The sequence below is a fragment of the Myxocyprinus asiaticus genome, chromosome 20 (genome assembly GCF_019703515.2).
Source record: "Myxocyprinus asiaticus isolate MX2 ecotype Aquarium Trade chromosome 20, UBuf_Myxa_2, whole genome shotgun sequence".
Classification (NCBI taxonomy): domain Eukaryota; kingdom Metazoa; phylum Chordata; class Actinopteri; order Cypriniformes; family Catostomidae; genus Myxocyprinus; species Myxocyprinus asiaticus.
Window position 1 is genome coordinate 25,850,718 of NC_059363.1, and position 24,124 is coordinate 25,874,841.

At 38.8% G+C, this 24,124-nt stretch overlaps 1 protein-coding gene across 2 annotated transcripts in view; it reads right to left on the bottom strand.

Moving 5' to 3' along the window:
- Window positions 1-359: 359 nt before the first annotated feature.
- The window catches only part of LOC127410885 (grainyhead-like protein 1 homolog), a 28,508-nt gene continuing 4,743 nt past the window's right edge, over window positions 360-24,124 (bottom strand). For both annotated transcript variants that reach the window (XM_051646119.1, XM_051646120.1), the window contains exons 4-15: window positions 23,656-24,022; window positions 23,100-23,182; window positions 22,326-22,482; window positions 20,774-20,885; window positions 20,056-20,150; window positions 11,527-11,773; window positions 11,295-11,425; window positions 7,813-7,841; window positions 7,441-7,526; window positions 4,933-5,018; window positions 1,640-1,704; window positions 360-1,512 (exon numbers count right to left, since the gene is read on the bottom strand). In XM_051646119.1, coding sequence (XP_051502079.1) covers window positions 1,398-1,512; window positions 1,640-1,704; window positions 4,933-5,018; window positions 7,441-7,526; window positions 7,813-7,841; window positions 11,295-11,425; window positions 11,527-11,773; window positions 20,056-20,150; window positions 20,774-20,885; window positions 22,326-22,482; window positions 23,100-23,182; window positions 23,656-24,022 — 1,573 coding nt within the window. In that variant the 3' untranslated portion in view covers window positions 360-1,397. The remainder of the gene's footprint in view (window positions 1,513-1,639; window positions 1,705-4,932; window positions 5,019-7,440; window positions 7,527-7,812; window positions 7,842-11,294; window positions 11,426-11,526; window positions 11,774-20,055; window positions 20,151-20,773; window positions 20,886-22,325; window positions 22,483-23,099; window positions 23,183-23,655; window positions 24,023-24,124) is intronic.

A 24,124-nucleotide genomic window follows, 5' to 3' on the forward strand; every position in this document is an offset into this window, starting at 1 on the left:
TGCATATAAGAATACTTTATATGCACTTTAAAACCAAATTAGACATTAAAAACAAACTAAAAAGATTTTTGCATCTTTGCATAAATAGATAATTTAGAATGACTTAATTAAAAAACTGACCTTTTTGCTATAGGTATAAAAAGTCCCATCCCAGTTTGTCAATAAATATATACACATTCAGTGATTTGATGCAAAATGTGGATCAGTAACATTTAGAATTTTTTTTCCAAAATGAATCAAAAGCTGTACATTTCATTAGCAACAACATTCGTCAGAAAAGGGACTGTGTAATCCTAACTGAATAATAGTTTCTGTATGTGCACTGAGGTCAGTGCTCCTCTACCAAAAGTAATCATCGATCAAAGTAGCATTGATTTATTAGGCATCATATTATGGTTACTGGGTAACCAACTAAACAAAATATAACACTATTGATTTTAGGGCCACTTCAAACATTTTTGCATGCCCTGTCTCATAATTTTGGACAGAATTCCCTCATTTTGGTGAATACATGTGAGGGGGATTTTATAAATATGAATTGCATAATCATTGTAGGCTGCAAATTCATATTTTGAATATTGAGGGTTTTTTGGCATCATATTTCTTTCACAAGAAATACAGAGTAATGGATATTTATATTTGTAAGTGTACTGCATTCAACAGTAGTTGTGAAACAGTATCTATTTGAAGTATGCTATTATTTTGTTACAATAAAAAAGTACTGATACTCTGAGGACTACATCATTTTGAAAATATCTCCAGCCAGGGAAAGACATTTCTCATATATGCTGACAATAGTATCTACATGCATGAGTTGAGTTTAAAAATTGGTGAAATGAGCCAGTTAAAATTATTATTTTTTTTTCATTTATACATCCCAATGTGCACGCACACACACACACACACACATATATACTGTACTTACTAAATACTGCTCAGGGTATTTTTCCCCAAACCCCCAAATGTTACCACAGCAGTAACGCTCTGCTGGAGTGTCCAATCAGTTGTCCTTTTAAGAGAATAGGATCTCCAGTGCATTGACTTTAAGGAGGAAATCTAAAAGTAAATTGTTGTAGTGACTACTTTCACTTGAGAAACTTTTTTAAAAAAATCAGCTATTTGCATATACTCTATAAGAAAAACAACATATGGCTCAAACTCTTCAAGGTATTTGGCAGAAACACTTAAGAGATATATGTTACATTATTTCACTCTGAAATCATGAAGTACTTTAGTCTCATATACAAGGCACCAAAAGTGTTCACTATAGACTAAACTAAGAGATGACAGCAAGTTGCTGAAGCAGAAAAGATCTATGGTATCCTAAGAGAGTAGGAGTAAGGGTCTCTGGACTTGTGTAAACCAGTCTATAAGATGGCCAAAAACAAAGCCAACTTTCAAATCTCTGTCAGCGTGAGCTTAATCATTCCTCCCATTTCCTCCATCTGGATCTGGAAGGTGTCTTCATTGGAATAGTGCTTGATGATGTTGTCATCCATGTTCACCATGATCCTGAAAAAAAAAAAAAAACAGAGATGGTGGAAGACTATAGTTTAGTTTTTCCCCTGAATGACTATGTGGTTCAATGACAGATAAAAGGATACATGAAAATAGTTTTTAACAAATCTTTGTGTCTTACCCTTTCTTGCATTTCTTGTAGACCTTTCCCAGCTTCTCAAGAGGAACTTCATATTTATCTGAAATCTGGTGAAGAGCAAATCAATAAGCAGAAAGTTATTATTGAAGGATGCCAGGCATCCTACTTTACATTACAGTGTTCATGTTACAAACATTAAAGGCTGTGTATTATAATCAATTACATAAGCAATAAGAGCATTAACCCTTTAATGCACACCTTGGGACTTTATTGGTCCACCCCCTGTACCTCATCCATTTAAAAAAAAAAAAATGTTGTTTTAGTTTTGCCCACACCTCTTTAGTATTCCTCAAACTTTCTCTTCTGAGTAGTGTACAGAAAAAAATGGCAAAAGTGCAAAAAATACATCTTTTTATAGCTGCTTAATTACTAAAAGTGTATAGGGTTATTAAAGACCCAAGATATGTAATAGTGTCACCTTTTTGTGTGCTTCCATATTGTTTTATGATTGTTTCATATCTATATTTTAATTTACTATCATGAGAAATATATTTCTTTGTTTATTTCAAGACTAATGAGTACTATATTCATACAAATGACTACTTTATCACATTGATTTTCTGTGACAATAGTGAAATATCAGTATTCCAGACACGCATGCACATACATAGTATACATGCTATTTCTTACTCAAGGTGACGCTGATGTTTCAGTGATTGGCTTGAATTACATTTGACATTGTTATTTTACGAAGAAGCAACGTGGAAGTAAACTCTAGCAAGTGTAACACATGAACAGTAAGATTCGTCTATTGTCATTTTTGTGTACTACTAAAATTATAAGTTGTGTGTCTATTTAGACTCAATAAGTACCTGAGAAAATACATATGTGTAGCTCATGTGTTATGTGTAGCTCAATATGTGTTTGACAGCCAGTTGCCTCTCATGAAATGTAAGTGTGGAAGTAATGAATCCTGTTCTATATTTGTTACGTCATCTCTTTGATATAAGAAAAAAAAAAAACATCAGTATATCAGAATATATACTATTCTGTTATTTTCAAATCCTCTTGAAAATGTTTTGATAATTTCACACTGTCTGGGCATTTTGTTGATCCATTTGTGATAGATATATGTGCTGGGTCACTAAAGACCTGAGTATGTAATAATGTTGTGCGAAACACCCTTGCATTTAAGGGTTGATGCATAGTTTGATTATGTACATTACCAGTCAAAAGTTTGGACACATTTGACTGAATTTATGTTTCTCATTATCTTTTGATATAAAGACTTATGCTTAAATGTTTGAAAATAGTTTTGTGGACAAATATAAATTGTGCCTACCTATGCAATTCTTAACAAAACTAACGTGCCATTATTTTTGGTTTTAATGAATGAGGTGGACCAGAGAGTAAAGGAAATCAGCCAACAGGTAGCTAAAAGTGGCTATACTGAATGTAAAATATCCATTTGCATTATTTCATAGTTTTGATGACTTTGATATTATTCTAAAATGTGGAAAAAAAAAAGTAATTATAATGAATGAGTAGGTGTGTCTAAACTTTTGAAGATACACTTATATAAGTACACTGTTATATGACCACCGTATCAGAACTGAATAGCTAAAAGAAGCAGTGTTACTCAATACAAACAGGTCACGATCCAACACAAACGAATCAGTCTTGAAGAGCACACACTGGTCCTCTCCTCTAAGTAGTAATTCAAAACATTAGGGTGACTAATGCAACCCCATGTACTGTTAGAGCATAACATTTGTAGACCTAAGTAGGTTTTCCAGCCAACTAGTATCAAAGTTCATCTTATTTTGGCGTGCGGGATGTTGAGCTTTATGTGTTCCCAACCCACTGACGTTATCCTTACATTCTCTTTCCTCACTCTCATAGATAGCTGAAGTGCTGCAATGCATGTGTGTAGTATTCTATTAACACACTATACATAAAAAACATGGAAACTTCCATAAACCTGCTTCTGGATGTGCTTTGACCAGCTCTGGTCATTGCTAGTTTAATCTGTTTTTGAGCTGAAGTGCAGAGCTCATTTGACTCTTGTGGTTTTGGCATCCTGCTTTGTTTTTAATACACACACCCCATTGACAGTCAAACCCCTGTCCGTAAATCACTGTCCCTACTAAAACACTGACTAAGACTCCAACTGCAGGGACTTTTCTGAACTGACCACATTTTAGTGTACTGTTTTGGCCACGTTTTTCTTTCTTTTCTGTTTTTCTTTTTTTTCTGGGAGGTGCTGTGGTGCATTAGGAACTGAGCTGTGGGTTTGGATGGGATATATAATTTTTGGGTGGGAGCTTGGAAAAAGAAGTGAATTTGTGGGCATTGTTGTCTGTTTGTGTGCAGTGCAAGGGATGCATAACAAAACAGAATTATATAGTTAAAGCATTTAGAATGTTTTCTTTTCCCTTCTCTCTGTAAGTATGTCCTTAAATGACCCACCAGTGGTGCTTGCCTGTGTACCATGCACAACACCATCCTTAGGGGTGAGTTCAATAAACACCACTTCTGTATTTTATTTTGCACCACTATAGTATTATAGCACAAAAACTTCATCTTATCCACTAACCACCCATAATGTAGTTTAAGCAGATGCAATTAACACTGAAATAGTGCTGCGTCTTGATGATTTAAATTAAGTCATTGTCATTCCTTTCTGCACAAACCCAAAGTTTTAGATTATTCACAAAACTGTATTTGCCCAACGCAATTAACATTGTGCTATTACCGCCTGAGGAAAGCAGGCAGTAACCTGGATTTTATTTAAAAGAGATGTTTGTGTACACTTCCTATCGATCATGGCAACAATGGTTCAACAAAATAATGATCAAATCATGGAGATGGCGTGTTATAACATGGCATATATCCAGATGTGCAGTGTACTAAAGCGCACTTTCATCATGTTAAAAGATAATTCATGAGTCTGGATCACAGAAATGGAGTGATGCTGCACAGTCCCCAAAGAGTGTTCCAGATCACGGTGGTCTGATGCATCCTCAGCTCAGAACTGAGATAGGAATTACAACATTACAAGTGCAGATTTTGTGGTCACATTTGAACCACTGCCTGATCTGCATAATTCCTTTAGTGAATTGGGCGCTAAACCAGCATACACAGTGCATGCAAATAATTGGGGCTTTCACTGAGTCCAGTTAATTCTTAGTGAATTCCCTTAGTGTTTGAGGTTTTATCAAATCCCTTTTACTAAATATGAGCAAAAGTAACAATGCTTTGATGTGCAAGAACCCTGAATAATGTTAAGTGTGAACATTTTATGATTTTGTGACCTAAATGAGAAGTGAACTCACCGCTTCCACAAGGCCTTTTAGAGACGGAGTCTTCAACATGAGGGCATCAAACACTTCCTCTGTCTCCTTACGTACATACAGCAAAACTGCGAAGGCAGAGAAATGTGGTCAGTTATGATCACTCGTGCATACACTGCAACCTCAGTTTTCTTGAAACTGAGGTCAGATCTGCAAACCAAAATATAACGTTTACCAGAATGCAAAGGCAAAGTCATCTACTGCCAAGACTTTCATGTGGTGGTGATATGCTTTTCCATTGCATGCTTTTAGTAACCCTGAACCTCACATGCTGTTACCTTTAGTTGGGATCACTGCCCATGTCCATAAACACCAGTGCTGTCCCCCCATCCCCTTTCACCCAAAAACCCCCGGAGGACTGGGCAGCATCCCAGTCCATTACTGGGAACACTGAGCTTATAGTACAAAGAAAGGGAGGTTCAGTGATGTGGAGAGTCCGGAGTACACTGATTACACACATTACATCCTATTCCAAAACTGATGTGTTGCCTTTGGCAAGAAATCTGGCTAAATACATATAAACATGCACCCACACACATACACACAGACCTGCAAGTGACCATGACTGCTATTCTAAAGGCAAACAAGCAGGAGATACCCAGAGAAAAGGCATCGTGTTAGAAGGGCCAATAGATTTCAATGACATGAAACTGGCAGGTTTTATTTACTGTTTCCCACCAATGTTTGTTTTTTACATCTTTTGTGGAAGTGCAAATCAAAGAAAGAATGGGTGTGATTTTGAGCAAAATCTGTCCAAAAAGAAGGTGTTTTCAAGTTTGTTACGGCAAACTTTCAGGAAAACTTTGTACCAGCTGTTAAACACCTACATACTACCATTGGTCAACATAATCATTGGGTGTAATCAGGTGCTCCACCATCTTTGACGTCAACATTTCATTTCTATACTCAGTCGAAATCACACATACAGTTACAACATGAACATAGAAGAGTGCAGAGTTGCCGAGCTGTTGCGAACTTACCAACATCTGTACAATCATTCAGGTAGAGACATTTTCAAAGACCATATAATGTGATATTTTTTTAGATAAGTCCACAAAAGGAACCAAAATACTCTTAATCTACTTTTAAGTGCCCATTCACTCTGTTGTTTGATATGCTTCTTCATTTATGTCTTTGTCTGCAGAGCCTGAAGCCATTCACACTTTTTCCCAAAGTGAGATTCACTATGATTACAATCATAATTCTTTTGTCTGTCTTTTGCCCATTGATGCCTGTCCTCCTGACCTCTCTGCCAGCCTTTTAGATCTGACGTGGATTATATTAACACAATTCTTTATAATACCATAACTGGGGGTAACTGGTGCATATTATGCCCACATAAAGCATGTTAGCATTACCATAAGCACCACTAATGCATAATGTAAACATGACAAATGACACATTATTTACTGCATATATGTGTCATTAAAACAACTTCTTTTACTGACATCATGTGGATTCTATTCCTAGAATGAGGCATGTAGTCACTGATAACACCAAAATCCGATTCAAGGCAAGTCAGTCCACTCAGCGGCCATCTTTGAAACACTCCCGGGCACCTTTTTCAATTGATACAAGCGGCATGAAAGTACAGCTACTTGAATGGGGAAAGACTGAAATCTCTAAAACGGTTGGTCAAGATTACAATCAAAGAACAAATTTAAAAACTAAAAGTAAAATCTGACTATGCTGTCATAAATTGTGCTTCTTTAGCTCAGATAATGCTAAAAAACGCTATTTGTCCGGGCTGGTCCACCTAATGTTCATGTGCATTCACGAACTGACTGACAGGCGAGGTCTGTATCTAAAAGGTGACTGGCTCTTTTACCTGTAAGGCGGGACTTCCTTTTGTACTTTCGCCATATTGGCCATTTCAGTTTCTCCCATTCATTTTAATAAAAGTGCTGTGTCTCGGGCAAATAGTCTCTGATAACACATAAAAGTCATATTTTAATGTCAGCAGCTTGGGCATTGTCTGAATATTCGCAAACAGTATACTGTTGCTTTCTAGCTTTACACAAAGAATAAAGAACCCTTCCCTGAGAGAGTATCAGAGCGTTTATCCTACGTTAAGTGACAAGGGCACTATTTTTGGGAATATCCAGGGGCCATAGTGGTCAGCTTGCCCTGTATTTGCCAAAAGCCCCATGGGCCCTATTGGTGAATGTGCAGAGTGCCCTGGTGCTTTACTTCTTTTGGCAGTCTCAGGCTGTGCAGCTTGAGGCTTTGGAGGCCACTGGCAGTCTAAGGCCCCAGGGCATTGTAACATTGAGACATACTGGTCTATAATTTGAGACCCCAATGTTTTGTGCATGTGTTAAATTAACGTGTTTTTGTAGTTATTTGAAAGCAACCAAGTGGCAGTGCACTATAACAACAATACTACATTGATACTACAGTGCCAAAAAACTGCCAACACACACAACAATTCTGTCTCATCCAGGCCAGGGACAAAACTTATGAGTTACAACACAGTTCCATTTAAAACACCTCTTTTTGGCTCATCCGTCCTTGCAAGCTTATTGGGAGGTGATCCAAACTCCTCCTCGGAATAAGGTAATCTCTTTATCCCAGAGCTGAATAAATGAAGAAGAAAGAGAGATGCAATAGATGAGCGTAGTTCTGAGAAATCACTCTCCCTATTGGTTATCTCTAAAGCAAGGAGGTTCTAACAAGTACATCATTACCCATGAAACAAACAGCACCTGAACATTTCCTGGAAATGCTGTACAGAGAGCAGTGCTCCAGTCCATAAATGCTGTTTTGTTATAATAAAGCACATTTTCAGTCATACCCCTCAAATCTTGAACAAGCAAACACAAATGGGCTAAAAGTGAGCAAAAGACAGAATGGTAGTCTTACCCCTCCTCGGAGTCCTCAGGAGAGAAAGGCTGTAATGAGAAAAGACACACACACACACACACACACACACACACACACGCACACACACACACGCACAAAAACCATTATTAAATATTCTAGAGACATTTTAGCAGTTCCCTATCATTAATTAACAAATGGTCATATTGTTTCATTATCAGGGCTTTTTATGGTTAAAGCATTAACACATATTAACATGTAACCTTGAGTGATATTGTTCTGCTTAATATGGGCACAAACACACATCTAATAGTAATGTTAAACTAGTAAACCAGTCATACACACCAAACCTTAAGTCATGTCACAAGTAATCATTGATATACTGTATGGCTTCAGATTTGGGTGAGGTGATATAGCCTTTTGAATATATTAAATATTTATATATAAATATTTATGTATTTGCTCTGAAATGGATAAAAAAAAATCTATAAATATCTATAAAAATAATCAATGTACAGTTTTTCACTAAAGAACACAAGGAACAAAAATATGAAATCACTTTGATTTATATACACCAATAGAACAATGCATAGCAATAAACGGCAATATTTACGTTTACACTTTTTAAAATATACTTTTACTGTTTTATATTATTTTTACTACACTATATTATACTGTATTGCCATATATTTTTTAGCATGTAAAATGCCACACAGAGATTTCTGTGAGCATTTTTGAGTAATGCATACTAAGATTTTGGAAGATTAATGATCATAAGTTTAAAAAGCTTTTTTTGCATTCATCCTTAAATGTATACTCAGTTCAAAAGCTATCAGACCACCTTAGCATAAAGCAGATTTTAGTGGAGAGTAAATAGCCAGAAGCTTATTTTTAGACATACTCTGGGTTTCAATGCCACACAACTGATGATCAAAGGTTATGTTTAAGGAGAGTGTCTAACATTTGCTCTCCTGTAGGACAGGCAGTCATGTGATTTCAGCTGTATAGGTGAACAGGTGTGTGAATTTAAGGTACAGGGTGAAGTTAAAAGAAGGCTTCTACCTAGAATCTTACAGATTTGAAAGAATGGCAAGGTTTTAAAGCATTTGTGGGTCAGTGACAGGCACCACTGATGTTTATGTCAGTAATTTGAACTTAAAGGCAGGAAAAATTATGCTTGTTTTGACTCATCAAAACACCATGTGGGCTAAAGGTGTGATACCTAGCCAAGAACCCTCAGAGTACTATCTGATAACAGCCAAACCCATGCCATAAACGCCAGATTTAATAACAGTAAGAAATCACTGTATTCCTGGCAAACCACATCATTCTGGTCACCTTGACCCAACGACAATCTGCTGTTTCAATTATATTAGTCTGCTCTTACGCATGCATTAAAGAGCATGTCAGTATGCTGTTTTGGCAAGCCACTCATAAGTGGATGTTGATAGAGAACTGAAAATATTATAATGAGAGTTTTCTTCATAGGGTCATCGGCATTGGCATATAGTTTTATTTATTTCACTTCAGGAAATTAAGCTCAACCTTCACAAATCTTATTCTTAACAAATCATAATAGAATTGTTAAAAATGCAAGGATAAATCATTCAAATACAATTATTTCAAATTATTGATTGATTGATCCAAGCCAAAATTGAATACATATAGAATTATTAACTGAAAATGACCAGATCATTAATTTACCAGACCATTAATTCCTATAATCCATGTAAAATCATATGCCAAGTTTGATAAGATTGCCTCTAAATAGAGGTTCAACAGGGTCTGGGCTAAGCCTAACTAATATGATTCTGTGCTTCTAATGCAAAGTCCTGGGCAGGAGTAATCCAGGAGCTGGAGAGTCACTGAGGTAATGCTGCACTATCATCATTGCGCCCTTAATACCACTCAAACTCATTCTCAAGTTGGGAGGAAAAGCCATGCAAGTGACAATTAGTAGCTGCTTTGCCTAAAATAATTAATAATTATAACTATAATTATAATAATTAATAATTATAATAATTATATTTATTTAATCACACATTATACATTTGCACATATACAGTGAAATTCTTTTTTTTTCACGTATCCCAGCTAAGCTGGGGTCAGAGTGCAGGGTCAGCCATGATACGGTGCCCCTGGAGCAGATAGGGTCAAGGACCTTGCTCAAGGGCCCAACAGTGGCATCTTATCAAAGGGTCTGTTACTATAAACACCAAATGAATGCAGCTTAACTTGATCAAAGGCTGTTGTATCATTACACAGTCAGTCAAATACCTTAAAAAAGCATGCACATAGGGCCTGGGTAGCTCAGCGAGTACTGACGCTGACTACTACCCCTGGAGTCACGAGTTCGAATCCAGGGCGTGCTGAGTGACTCCAGCCAGGTCTCCTAAGCAACCAAATTGTCCCAATTGCTAGGGAGGGTAGAGTCACATGGGGTAACCTCCTCGTGGTCGCGATGGGTGGTTCTCGCTCTCAGTGGGGCGCGTGGTAAGTTGTGCGTGGATCGCGGAGAATAGCATGAGCCTCCCATGCTGGGAGTCTTCGCGGTGTCTTGCACAACGAGCCACGAGATAAAATGCACGGATTGACATTCTCAGAAGCGGAGGCAACTGAGACTTGTCCTCCGCCACCCGGACAGAGGTGAGTAACCATGCCACCACGAGGACCTACTAAGTAGTGGGAACTGGGCATTCCAAATTGGGAGAAAAAGGGATAAAAAAAAAAAAAAAGCATGCACGTTATCATACTACATTTTCTTATCACCTGTCCTTAGGCGCACTGTTGTATTACATGCACTGTTTAAGTTACGTGTCTACTGCAGGATATATAAGCTGTATACTTGCAGAGCACAGTGAACCTGAGTTTCATAAATCTGACAAAGACATAATATAACACACGTTTTCACAGTGCTCTCCCAGCAAGTTCAGGTGCCAAGGCCAAAGAACTCTCACAAAAATAAGAGAAGGTATGTACTCTGAAATTGTCTCTAGAAAAGTCTTTTATCACTTTGCAGCAGGGGAATCAAAATAAATGCTTTACATAAAGACATAACGGGAAAAAAATACTCAAATACCATACTTGCTTCCCAGATAGCTTACTGGTGTTTAATCTGGAAAGCATCGCATTCTAATTAACATCTGCTAAACATCTTAAATAGATCAGATTTACAAACATTCTAAATCATAAATGTCTCAAAGACATCTGCTGAATGTCTTATTGACATCCGAAAGGAAACAGATGTATTGCAGATGAGCAAACAACCTAAAACATATGTCTTCCAGATGTAAATACACACATTAAATAGATGTCTGGGTAATGTATTGTACATGTGCTATCAGGGTTTAGAAATTTTCTGGTCTATAGAGCATATAAGCACTTATTGGCCAGCAATTGTTTCAAAGAGATTATAAAAGATCTACATGGTATATTATTTACTCTTCATTTACAGATTTGGGTGTGAAACTTATGCCATACACAAATGTTTTTACACAGGGTTTGAACATTAAACTAGCACTCACATGACGTTGGAGTGTAGAGAAGTGGATATCGGGAATGAAGAGGACAGGCTGTGTCTCGAAGTCAGTCATTGTCTTAAAAATTGTGATGTCACTGCGTTTGTGCAGGAGGGGCACCTTAACATCCACCCCAACTGAGGAGAAATTAAAAAAGGATAGATTGAGAATCAAATCACTATTCTATACCAAGAAACCCCATCAGTCAACTTCTTAATGTTAAAGAAGCAGTGCTTACAGTTTCCCAAAGAAGGGTTGATGTCGGGACACTTGCCCTTCCTACGAGATTGTTTCCTCTCCTCATCGCGGATCTTGCGTTCTGCACCCTTGTCGCAGAAGACCTTGATCTGGCAGTAAGCGCGGTGGATGGGTTTATTACTGCGGTTGTTGTAGCTGTAGGTGTCGATCTGAATGTTGAGCGGCAGGCCCTTCACTCCCTTCTGAGAGGAAAAGTCTGTACTCAGACAATTCACTGAGATGAAAATCTAGGGACAGAAGAGAGGGATGAATTAATGGCATGTTGTCATTACTTCCATTACGATTTAATTCAATGAATGTTGATTTTTCTCCTGTCCTAGCTTAATACACAGAGTCAACTATTTGTAAAACATGTTGGTTAATTTGACCTAGAAGTGTAACACAGTGGCACCATCAAAACGTTCCTCTGCTTTTTTGTGCTGCCCGTCCAGTCCAACACAGAAACACTGACTTGACCAGTGGTGTGAGTTTGGGGTGGAACTATCTGTTTTTACAACCAATTGAAGATGAGAGGTTTTTTGGAATCTGTTTAAAGCTTTGATTATTTGGTTAAGCTAGTGGCACAGAAATTACTCAATTCAGCTTTAAATTATTTTAGGACATAAGATTCATGAAATGTGCAGCCTGCAAATTCAGAGGATGAAACAAGTATTATGAGTGGTTATGTTCTGGGAAGACTGTGAGAGTAGTATCATTTACTGTATTGTATGTTGCCCCCTTTTGGCTATAGGATAGAATCACAGCACAGAACTGTATAAGGACTCTTCATTGCATGGTTGTTGAAATTCAGTATGCAACAATTCTTGAAAAGTCAAAACATGCATGCAGCTCTTCATCTATTTGTTCTACTCCAATTTATAAGCATAACTAAATTTACAATTGTGTAAAAAATACTTAAAGTATATTATTACACAGCTCTCTGGAATACTTTATTCTAATTAGTCAATTGTGGTGTTCACGGGTCAATTATTTTTGTACATATCTAATTTGTCTGCTAAACTATATTCAACCATTTCAAGGCTGTGCTAGTGTAATGTTTCTTGTAGCACTTTGTTGTCTCCTTATTGTCACATATTAAAATAATCAATATATATATATATATATATATATATATATATATATATTTAAGCAATATCACACGAGCAGGAGTGTGATATGGCCCTACATCAGCACTGCTGTGATTCGGCCGCAGCGGCCTCGTGCCGTAGGTAATCACAGCAGTGCTGATTTAGGGCCATATAGTACGATTGCGAGTGTGATATTTCTTATATACAATAGTTCAATGAACAAATACATTTTAGAAAATTAGGAAAAACTGAGTACGGTCATTAAAAACGCATTTGTGCATGGAACTAGTTTATTACGTGGCAGATCAGAATGTGCCATTGCTGGTTCAAACCAAATGATGCGTCCAAGCCTCTGTTAATAATTCAAAACTGTCACTTCAGAAATAGTATCATGGCTTATGCTTTTTCTAACAAGTTATTGGATAAACAAGGATGGATGTGTGTGTGTGTAGGTGTGTGTGTGAGTGTGAGAGAGAGAGAGAGAGAGCGTTTGCGATCACCTGTTGCCACTCCCAAGCAGAGATGCTGTCAGATTTCTGAAGATCAGCTTTCTCAGTGGAAAAGTAGCGGTCCAAGTGTGGGTATTTCTACCTATTTCGCGGTAGCCGGTGTGGAAGAGTCGATCACTATATTTACTGTTGTGTGTGTGTATATATATATATACATATACAACAGTTAGTTCCGGTCCTCGAATCTGATTGGACGAGAGACGTTCCATGAGCACTGATGGTCTCACACCATCAGCACTCGGACGCTTCACTATGTGTATCAATCCGCTTGTGTTCGTGCTGTTCTAAACTAAAGTGTAAGAGCAGTGCATATGTGTTAAGAGCTACTGTAGGCTATGTGTCTCTTTTTAACATCTATTTTTTTTTTACATTACATATGTTAGCCAGCAGGTGGTGGCAAAAGATCATTTTTATGTGTAATATGAGCCAGATAGGTGACGTGAAGTGAAACCGTCTCAGCCAGTGTTTACATACAACAGCGCCCCGTGATCACTGCTACACTACTAAAGCTAGGAAATGGCTTTAAACGAACCACTTCAGCATTAAGGCTCATCACAGCTGAGAGACACAACAGACTGATTAATTACACAAACTGAAGGCGCTTACCTCTTATCTGACTTTCCACATTGGAGTGGACACACTGTTTAAAATGGAGGACATTGCGATTTCTATAGTGATCGACTCTTGCGCACCGGCTACCACAAAATAGGTAGAAATACCCACGCTTGGACCACTACTTTTCCACTGAGAAAGCTGATCTTCAGAAATCTGACAGGTAATCGCACACGCCTCTCTCTCTCCCTCTCTCTCTCTCTCTCTCTCTCTCTCTCTCTCTCTCTCTCTCACACACACACACACACACACACACACACATCCATCCTTGTTTATCCAGTAACTTGTTAGAAACAGCATGAGCCCTGATACTATTTCTGAAGTGACATTTTTGAATTACTAACAAAGGCTTGGACACATCATTTGGTTTGAACCAGCAATGGCACATTCTGATCCGCCACGTAATAAACTAGTTCCATGCACAAATGCGTTTTTATGACCGTACTCAGTTTTTCCTAATTTTTTAAATGTATTTGTTCATTGAACTATTGTATATAAGAAATATCACACTCGCAATCGTACTATATGGCCCTAAATCAGCACTGCTGTGATTACTTACGGCACGAGGCCGCTGCGGCCGAATCACAGCAGTGCTGATGTAAATCAAAATCAAATCAAATCACTTTTATTGTCACACAACCATATACTGTAAGTGCAATAGTGTGTGAAATTCTTGGGTGCAGTTCCGATCAACATAGCAGTCGTGAAAGTGATGAGAAATATACCAATTACAATAAACATCAGATTAACACAACAAAATTAAAGTCTAATATACACATAATTACACACAACACAATATACAAATAATAACATATACTGTGCAGTATACAATACACACAATACAATAAAAAAGTATATATAGTATATATAGAATGTACAGTAGGTTGTATTGTACTGTATTGACATTCAGGCTGTCGGATGATAGTAAGTTGTTAAGAGAGAATCTAATGTAATAATATTATAATTTATGACAGTCCGGTGTGAGATATAAGAGTAAGAGTAATAAAGTGCAGTGCTGATGTATTATGATCGTGGGAGATCAAGAGTTCAAAAGTCTGACTACTTGGGGGAAGAAGCTATCATGGAGTCGGCTGGTGCGGGTCCTGATGCTGCGATACCGCCTGCCTGATGGTAGCAGTGAGAACAGCCCATGGCTCGGGTGGCTGGAGTCTCTGATGATCCTCCAAGCTTTTTTCACACACCGCCTGGTATATATGTCCTGGAGGGAGGGAAGCTCACCTCCGATGATGTGTCTGGCAGTTCGCACCACCCTTTGCAGTGCTTTGCGGTTGTGGGTGGTGCTATTGCCGTACTAGGCGGAGATGCAGCCAGTCAGGATGCTCTCTACAGTGCAGGTGCAGAACCGTGTGAGGATGTGGCAGTTCATTCCAAACTTCCTCAGCCATCTCATGAAGAAGAGGCGCTGATGAGCCTTCTTCACAACAGCTTCAGTGTGGATGGACCATGTGAGTTCCTCAGTGATGTGGACACCCAGGAACTTGAAGCTGCTGACTCTCTCCACTGGTGCTCCATTGATGGTGATGGGACTGTGTTCTCTGTCTTTTCTTCTGAAGTCCACCACAAGCTCCTTTGTCTTACTGACATTGAGGGAGAGGTTGTGCTCCTGACACCAGTGTGTCAGAGTGTGCACCTCCTCTCTGTAGGCTGTTTCATCATTGTCAGTGATCAGACCTACCACCGTCGTGTCATCAGCAAACTTAATGATGGCATTGGAGCTATGTGTTGCCACACAGTCATGTGTGTACAGAGAATACAGGAGTGGGCTGAGAACACAGCCCTGCGAAGCTCCAGTGTTGAGGGTCAGTGATGAGGAGATGTTGCTGCCTATTCTAACCACCTGGGGTCTGCTTGACAGGAAGTCCAGGATCCAGCTGCACAGCGAGCTGTTTAAGCCTGGAGTTTCTCATCAAGCTTGGAGGGCACTATGGTGTTGAATGCTGAGCTGTAGTCTACAAACAGCATTCTCACATAAGTGTTCTTTTTTCCAGGTGGGAGAGAGCAGTGTGTATTGTAGATGCAGTGGCATCATCAGTGGAGCGGTTGTTGCGGTAAGCAAACTGCAATGGGTCCAGTGATGGAGGCAGCACAGAGCAGATGTAATCTCTGATTAGTCTTTCAAAGCATTTGCTGATGATGGGGGTCAGAACAACAGGACGCCAGTCATTTAAGCAAGTGATTTTGGATTGCTTTGGAACAGGCACAATGGTGGATGTTTTGAAGCATGTGGGGACTACAGACAAAGAGAGGGAAAGATTGAAAATGTCCGTAAAAACACCAGCCAGTTGGTTCGCACACGCTCTGATGACGCGGCCCGGAATGCCGTCTGGACCCGCGGCTTTGCGGATATTCAACCGTCAGAAGGATCGGGTTACATCCGCTACAGAGACGGAGAGTGAACTAACCTCTGTAGCTTCGGCCGCGAGAGCTCTCTCCACAAGGGCGGTGTAATTTCCCTCAAAACGAGCATAAAAAGTATTTAGCTCATCCGGGAGAGAGGCAGTGGTGTTCATGGCAGAGTTTTTATTCCCTTTAAAGTCCTTGATGATATTAATTCCCTGCCATATGCTTCTAGAGTTGGTGGTGTTAAACTGTCCTTCAATCTTGTTCCTGTACTGACGTTTTGCTGTTCTGATATGGGCATAACTGGCTTGTTTAAGCTCCTCCACGTTCCCGGAATTAAAAGCGGAGGTCTGCACATTAAGTGCCGCGCGAACATCGCTATTAATCCATGGCTTCTGGTTCTGATAGATCCGTATAGTTTTGGTCGGAACAATGTCCTCTACACACTTTCTGATGAAACACATTACGCTATCAGCGTACACCTCGATGTCGTCATCAGAGGCGGACCGGAACATCTCCCAGTCCGTGTGATCAAAACAACCTTGTAGCGTAGAGTCTGATTGGTCCGACCAGCACTGGATCGTTCTGAGGATGGGTGCTTCCTGTTTCAGTTTCTGCCTGTAAGCGGGCAGAAGCAGCATGGAAGAGTGGTCCGATTTGCCAAATGGTGGGCGGGGGAGGGATTTGTAGCCATCCCGGAAGGGAGAGTAGCAATTGTCCAAAACCCGGTTCCCTCGTGTGTTAAAACTAATGTGTTGGTGGTATTTTGGTGCGACTGATTTGAAACTGGCTTTGTTAAAGTCCCTGGTCACAATGAACGCGGCCTCAGGGTGCACGGTTTCCTGCTTGCTTATAATCCCGTACAGTTCCTTGAGTGCCCGGTCTGTGTCGGCTTGTGGCGGGATGCACACAGCAGTGATAATGACCGCTGTGAATTCCCTCGGTAGCCAGAATGGTTGACACAGAAGCATGAGAAATTCCAGATCAGGAGAGCAAAAAGACTTGATAGAATGTACGTTCCTCTGATCACACCAGGATTTGTTGATCATAAAACATACACCACCACCTCTGCTTTATCTGAGAGGTCTTTCGCTCTGTCCGCTTGGTGCACGGAGAACCCCGCTGGTTCAATGGCTGAGTCTGGAATCTCCTCAGACATCCAAGTTTCTGTTAGGCAGATAATGCAGCAGTCCCTCGTCTCTCATTGGAAAGAGATCTGCACTTTCAGCTTGCAGAGCTTGTTATCCAGAGACTGAACATTTGCCAGTAGAATACTGGGTAGCGGGGGTCGATTTGCACGGCGTCTTACTCTGATGAGAACGCCGGCTCTGTTTCCCCTTTTCCTCCTGTGTTTCCATGGCCAAGCTGCCCAGACAAAGGGCTCCGGCGTGTTTGTAAACAGCAGGTCAGCATTGAGGAATGTGAAGTCCGGTTTACGGTGTGTAATTGCTGAACCAATGTTCAAAAGTGTTTGTCTGTTGTAGACAATAAGGCAGACAACATCCAAGACAAAAAACATAAGAATTGTAAACAAAACAAACAAAGCACTACCATGTTGTGTCGGAGCTCGCAATGGAGCAGCCATACGCGGCACCATCTTGAGTCTCAAGATGTAGGGCCATATCGCACTCTTGCTCGTGTGATATTGCTTAAATATACCATGATTGACCTGGCTGTGTGGCATGGAGCATTGTCCTGCTGGAAATCCGATCCTCCACTGGTCGTCTAATGGTTAGACAGAGTCCTGGAGAGGCCTTCAAGCCACAGTGTTTCACACCCACTGTGAAATTTGGTGGAGGATCGGTGATGATCTGGGGGTGCAGATCAAAGCCCAGCTGTTTGAATGTTTGCGCCAGTAGTGGCATAAAGTCACCCAACAGCAATGTGAAAGACTGGTACAGAGCATGCCAAGACGCATGAAAGCTGTGATCGAAAATCAGGGTTATTCCCCCAAATATTGATTTCTGAACTCTTCCTAAGTTAAAACATTAGTATTGTGTTGTTTAAAAATTAATATGAACTTGTTTTTTTTTTTTTTTTTAATTATTCGAGGTCTGAAAACACTGCATCTTTTTTGTTATTTTAACCAGTTGTCATTTTCAGCAAATAAATGCTCTAAATTACAATGTTTTTATTTGGAATTAGGGAGAAATGTTGTCAGTAGTTTATAGAATAAAACAAAAATGTTCATTTTACTCAAACACATACCTATAAATAGTAAATCCAGAGAAAGTGATAATTTTGCAGTGGTCTCTTAATTTTATCTAGATCTGTGTGTATATATATATATATATACATATCTAGAGCTGTATATAAATATATATATATATATATAGAGAGAGAGAGAGAGAGAGAGAGAGAGAGAGAGAGAGAGAGTTCAAACAAAAAAAGAATAAGAATTACAGACAAATGTCCAACCAGCTGATGTTTAAATACTTGCACAAATTTTACCTCAAGACCTGTAACTTCTCAAAGTATCCACTAGAGAGCACAAAAGGTGTGGTAATCAGTTCCTCTGTTCATTTTCCAACCTCCAAGGATGTTGTCATCTCTCCTTCTCCCTTTGGCATACTCATAACCACACCCACATACACTTACATTGCAAACAGACAGATCACGGTAGACTGTGCACACGGATGAGTATCCTACAGCGCCGGGCCTATCTTATGATCTGCATCCTGGTTTTAGGACAACACTGCTCTGCAAAAATCAAATTTTATCCTTTGAACTCTGGATTGTTTACTCTAATGGGACTAATAGGGGAACTTCAATTGCATCAATACATATGACCGTTCATGCAAAGCTGCAAAGATTCTTACCTAACTAAAAAGGTATGAATCTTTGCAGCTATTGCTATTGCTATCACTCTAGCAGACTTTTAGGTTTTTAAATTATGACAGTAAATCTGGCAAGAAAAATCTAAACTAGTCAGAGGCAGAACATTTTCACCAAAATCTGTTTGCCACCTTGTGACGAGTTTAACCCGACCAGTCTTGTCAAACGGGATTCCATTACTTGTCAGTGTCAGGCGCTCACAGCTCCCCCGACAGTGTTTCCTCATTCTTACGACCATTGTTGGGTGCATCTACCAAAACATCTCCCCATAAATGCATCAGTTTTCTACACAATAGGACTGACAGGCTTAATGAGTTGAGAACAAGCCCTTAAAACTAAGCACTTAGGCCTACACCTAAAATTCTGCTCAGGTGTCTCAGAGATTCAGATAAAAACATCAATCCAACACAGGGCTGTAGCAAGGGCCCCCTGACTATATACTGCTCTGGGCCCCTTTCATATGAAAAAATGCTGTTTAAAATTTGTTGTGGGCCACTAGAAGCGTTAGCACCTTTTACCCCATTAACTACAGCCCTGATCCAACATCTTCATCTGAAGACTCAGAACTGGAAGTTTATTGATTAATGTTGAAAAAACACCAATTACCAGCTCAAGCAACCTCACTAACAAAAATGATCTGGGGAAACTCCCTTTGTCGCACTTCCTCAAAATTATTCTGTCTGAACGACACCTTATATTCCTAGAGAAACAGCACACTTTGTTTGTGTTGCCTGAATAACACCCTTTTGTTTGTGTAAAGTTTTCAGTTTTAGCTCTATTTTGAGTGTAAATCTCCACCTCTGTCATACCAAAGGTCATGACTATTTTAAGATCCTTTATCTGCATACCAAAAAATGTATACCAAACTACATACCACGAAATCCAACAGAAAACAGTAAAAGTTTACAAGAAAATTATTTTTACCTTATCATTAACTTTAAATCTTTTAAGTAACCTAAAGATTTTCAATGCAAAGCCAATTATTGTTCTAAACTCATATTAATTTCTTTATTGGATGTCAAGAGACCAATCAAATATAAGAACAATATTAATAAACAGTAAAAAGTATATATCAAATATCTTGCTCTCAAGCAAGTGAACATCATGTGTTTCTAAATATTTTACCTTTGCTTCCTCGTTGATGTCCCATGTGAAAGAAATGGCATTATATGAAATCTCCTCAATATTACTGATGGTGTTAAAACTTTCTTTGTAGTCCGCTGTGGGAGAAAAGAGAGGCTTGGATTATTAAGTATAGACAAAATAAGTGGATAACTTGATGTTCATGCAAAAGAACAGATAAATGGAGAGGGGAGTAATGCCCTTGGTTGTAGACATAAGACAGGGAAAACTGACTATTTTACACTATTTTACACAATGAGCTTTTTAGATAAAAGCATGCAAGCTAAAGACAAGTCTTCAACTTATTTGTTTACATATAATAATATCAGTTCAAAAAAAATATTATGCTTATTTCAACTTATTATTATTAAAACTTTCATTGAAATTAACTTAATGCATTGTTCCCTTTCATTCTTTACAATGGTCATCCATTTGTTGTGTTGTTGTGAAGGTCACATTGACATTTGGCTCTCACGTCTTTCAATCAGATTGGACCTTTTGTTCTGTCCCCACCTGCAGCCCCTACTTTGTCCAGTTTGCGGACTGTCTTTAAATGTGTCTGCTATCTGAACTCTTTACTCCGCCCTGAACTACTCTGGACCCAGAAGAGCAAAGAGAAGTGAAAGTGTGACTGAGGTCATTGAGTTTCAGATGAATGCCAATACATCAGAACAAAGCCCAAAGGATGAAAGATGTTCAGCACCTCTTTTGAGTTTCTCACCAATATCAATGCATCTCTGCTTGGCTGTGTGCTGTCTTGAGTGCCAGTATTTCCAGTGCTTGAGTTGGTCGTCTCTGCTTTTCTCCTCTCCAAACACTACCATCACAACACTCTGAAAACAAAATGTTTTTTTTTTTCCTCAATAAAAACACACTCTCAAACAAGTATTAATATATACAGTGGTAACACAAATGGGTAGCACTTTATAATAAGGTTCCATTAGTTAACATTGGTAAATGCATTAGGTATGAGCCCAGGATAAAGAATGAACAATATATATATATATATATATATATATATATATATATATATATATATATATATATATATATATATATTTACAGTATTTATTAATCTTTGTACAATTTACACAGTGATAAATAAAGTAAAAGAATAATTGTTAGTTCCTTGAACTCACTCAAACAATCAAGTACAGAACTGAGGTTATGGGGAATACCCATAAACCCTTGTGCTTGAATAATTAAAGCATGTTTAATAGTCAAAAGGAACTTATTGGGGCATTTAATTAGTTGTTATTAAGAATTCATATAGATTTTCACTATTTTTAGTACTGTTGATTTTGTTTCACTGTAATTAGTTGTTTCATGTAAAGTCACCATTAGGGTGATTAGTGTTCCCTTTGGTCAAGTTGGCTCTTGTTCAGGTTATGTAACTTTCTGTGCATTTGCACTTTGGGGAATCAAGTTTAATGCCTCACCTTGGTCATTATTTTCTTTTGAGACAATTACATTAAGTAGAATCAATCATATAAAAGTTAATTTGAAACAATGTGATTTTAGTTGTTAGAACTTATCATGTGACGTACCCTTTTAAGTAAATAAAGTTAAATGAATTGATACATTAATGCTGAACTAAAATTACCATAATTTGAATTAACTAAAAAATTGTGATGCAGAAATGCTAAATATATTTTAAGTAAATCCAACAAATAATTTTTTCAGTGGTTAGTTCTTGTAAACTAATGTAGTGTACTAATGTTAACAAATGTAACCTTATTTCAAAGTATTACCCAAAAATGTATTAATTTTATTTAATATTTCAAATCATATCAAACCTAGTGGCATCTACAAACAAAAGATGCTAACTAGACTTTCTCATGTCTGACTTCACTTTTCTGTGCAATTTTTGCAATTACTTTTAACCAACAGGTCCCAAGGTGATTTATAGTGGATGTAAAGTCAGTTCCCCTCAGGTTCTTACAAGGGTCCTAGCAGAATAACCCATGGTGTAGATCAGCACATTAACTGCATATGTCCCATTAATTTTGACAACAACAGTGTGTCCAAATACTCATCTTAATTTTGAAAAGTATTTATTGTTTTGTGATTTAAAAACTTACAAACTCTTGTGTATTATTTTGATTGAAGAGTGTGCTTGTGCTATCTTTCTTTAAAATAAACACCACTTGGGTTAGTATTTTATCTAATGCAAAGACATTCATACATTGTTAAGTGTTACTTAATTGTCCAAATACTTTCTGGGGTCAATGTAACCGCAAATACAGCATTTACAAAACACATACTCATCTTACCCTGACTTTACAGATGGGGCCATGCAGGAGTTTGCCGTTGTTGTTTTCCCTAAGGATAATTGGATAAAACTGGCCCTTGTTGAGGTACGTCATTGTGCCATCACTTGACTTCTGTCTGAGAGATTTGGAGGCTTCTAATGTGTACTCAAAATTGTTGCTGTTGACCAAAGACAAAAATGAGTCACTTCTTAATTTGTATTTGCACCATACAGACTTTAAGGGACAATTCACCCAAAATTGAAAATTCTGTCATCATTTTCTCACCCTCATGTTGTTCCAAACACGTATGGCTTAATTTCTTCCATGAAACACAAAAGGAGATGTTAGGTAGACTAACAGGCTCAGTCACAATTCACTTTCATTATATGGAATGCAATGAAAGTGAATGGTGACTGAGGCTGTCAGTCTGCCTGACATCTCCTTTTGTGTACATGGAACAAAGAAAGCCATACGTGTTTGGAACAACATGAGGATGAGTGAAAGACGACAACTATGCCTTTATTTCAAAACTGCACCATCAGACATCCACATGACAATTTCCCTGTTTGCAATTACAAGGAAGTGTCACCTTGTCGTATTTGTTAAAGGCTGATGTTCATTTACCCATGGGCCATGTGCTTCTGTCACCTGTTGTTATAATGCTCTAGTGACCCTATTTAGCCTGTTTGCACATCGGCACACTCATCTGATTTAATCTGCAAACTCCTGGGATATCTTTAAAGGAAATGGTTTTTTTTTCTGGAGTTAAATTTTTGACAGCCAGCGCTGGCTTACCCAGACACTGTGTCAAAAGTGGTGTAGTCCTCTTGCGTGATGGACGCCATGCGTAACTGGAGATCCCCTGGGAACGAGAACACCTGTAGAGCACAAAAGAGGGGCGAGAGGGCCTGGCTTTAGTGCAAACAACCACCACACTGCTGTGCTTTCAATCAGTGAGAGAAAGCTGATTGCTTAGCCAAAGAAAAAACAAACGGCTCTCCCATGTAGCTCCCAGTGTGTGCAAGGTTTTGTGGAGCTAACATTTCTAAGGAAATCCTCCCTCCAGGTTTAAAAAAGAGAACGTAGAGACAGGGAGCACGAATGAGAGCGGGAGAGAGAGAGAAAAGGCCCTGGCTATTGTGTGTCAGAGGAAAATACAGCACTTTATTGTGTAAGAGAGACAATGGTATAATGACATGCTAGCTGCTATTTTGGCATGTTCAAATAAAAGTAGGGAGGGGGCTGAATACAAGAATGTCTTTAGAGTTGCCTGTAAAGGGAGTATTGTCTGGGGGTGGGAGGCAGGAAAGATGTGCGTGTGAGAAAGTTTGGATGGAACACTATAACTCACTTCTGAGGTCCCATCCTTAAAGTTTTCAGGGAAGGTTGAGTCTGGGGTACGTGGTTGTGTGTTGGGGCTAAATTGGTTGTGGGTGAGCTGGTGGCCAAACACTACAGTATGGCTGTCTTGCTCTGAGCAGTGAGGGTTGGGGACTGTGATGGAGAATCCATGTGATGGGCCCTCGGTTTTCACTGGGTAGTTTGGCACAGTTGCAATGGACACTGTCACTGTGGTATCTGGTGTGGGGAAAAGGGCTTGCTTGTCCTGGATGAGCTGGTTCCCTGGAAGAACTATATTTAGGGGTACTCCTTTCAAAACTTGGATTCGGTTCTCCGGCGCTGGCATTGACATCTCTTGGAGAGGGGCCATTAAGTTCCTGGCATGAATGTAAAACAATGACATTAATAGACAGACAGAAGATGATAGATAGATAGATAGATAGATGACAAGACTTTAATTACTTTTTAATAGATGTTCT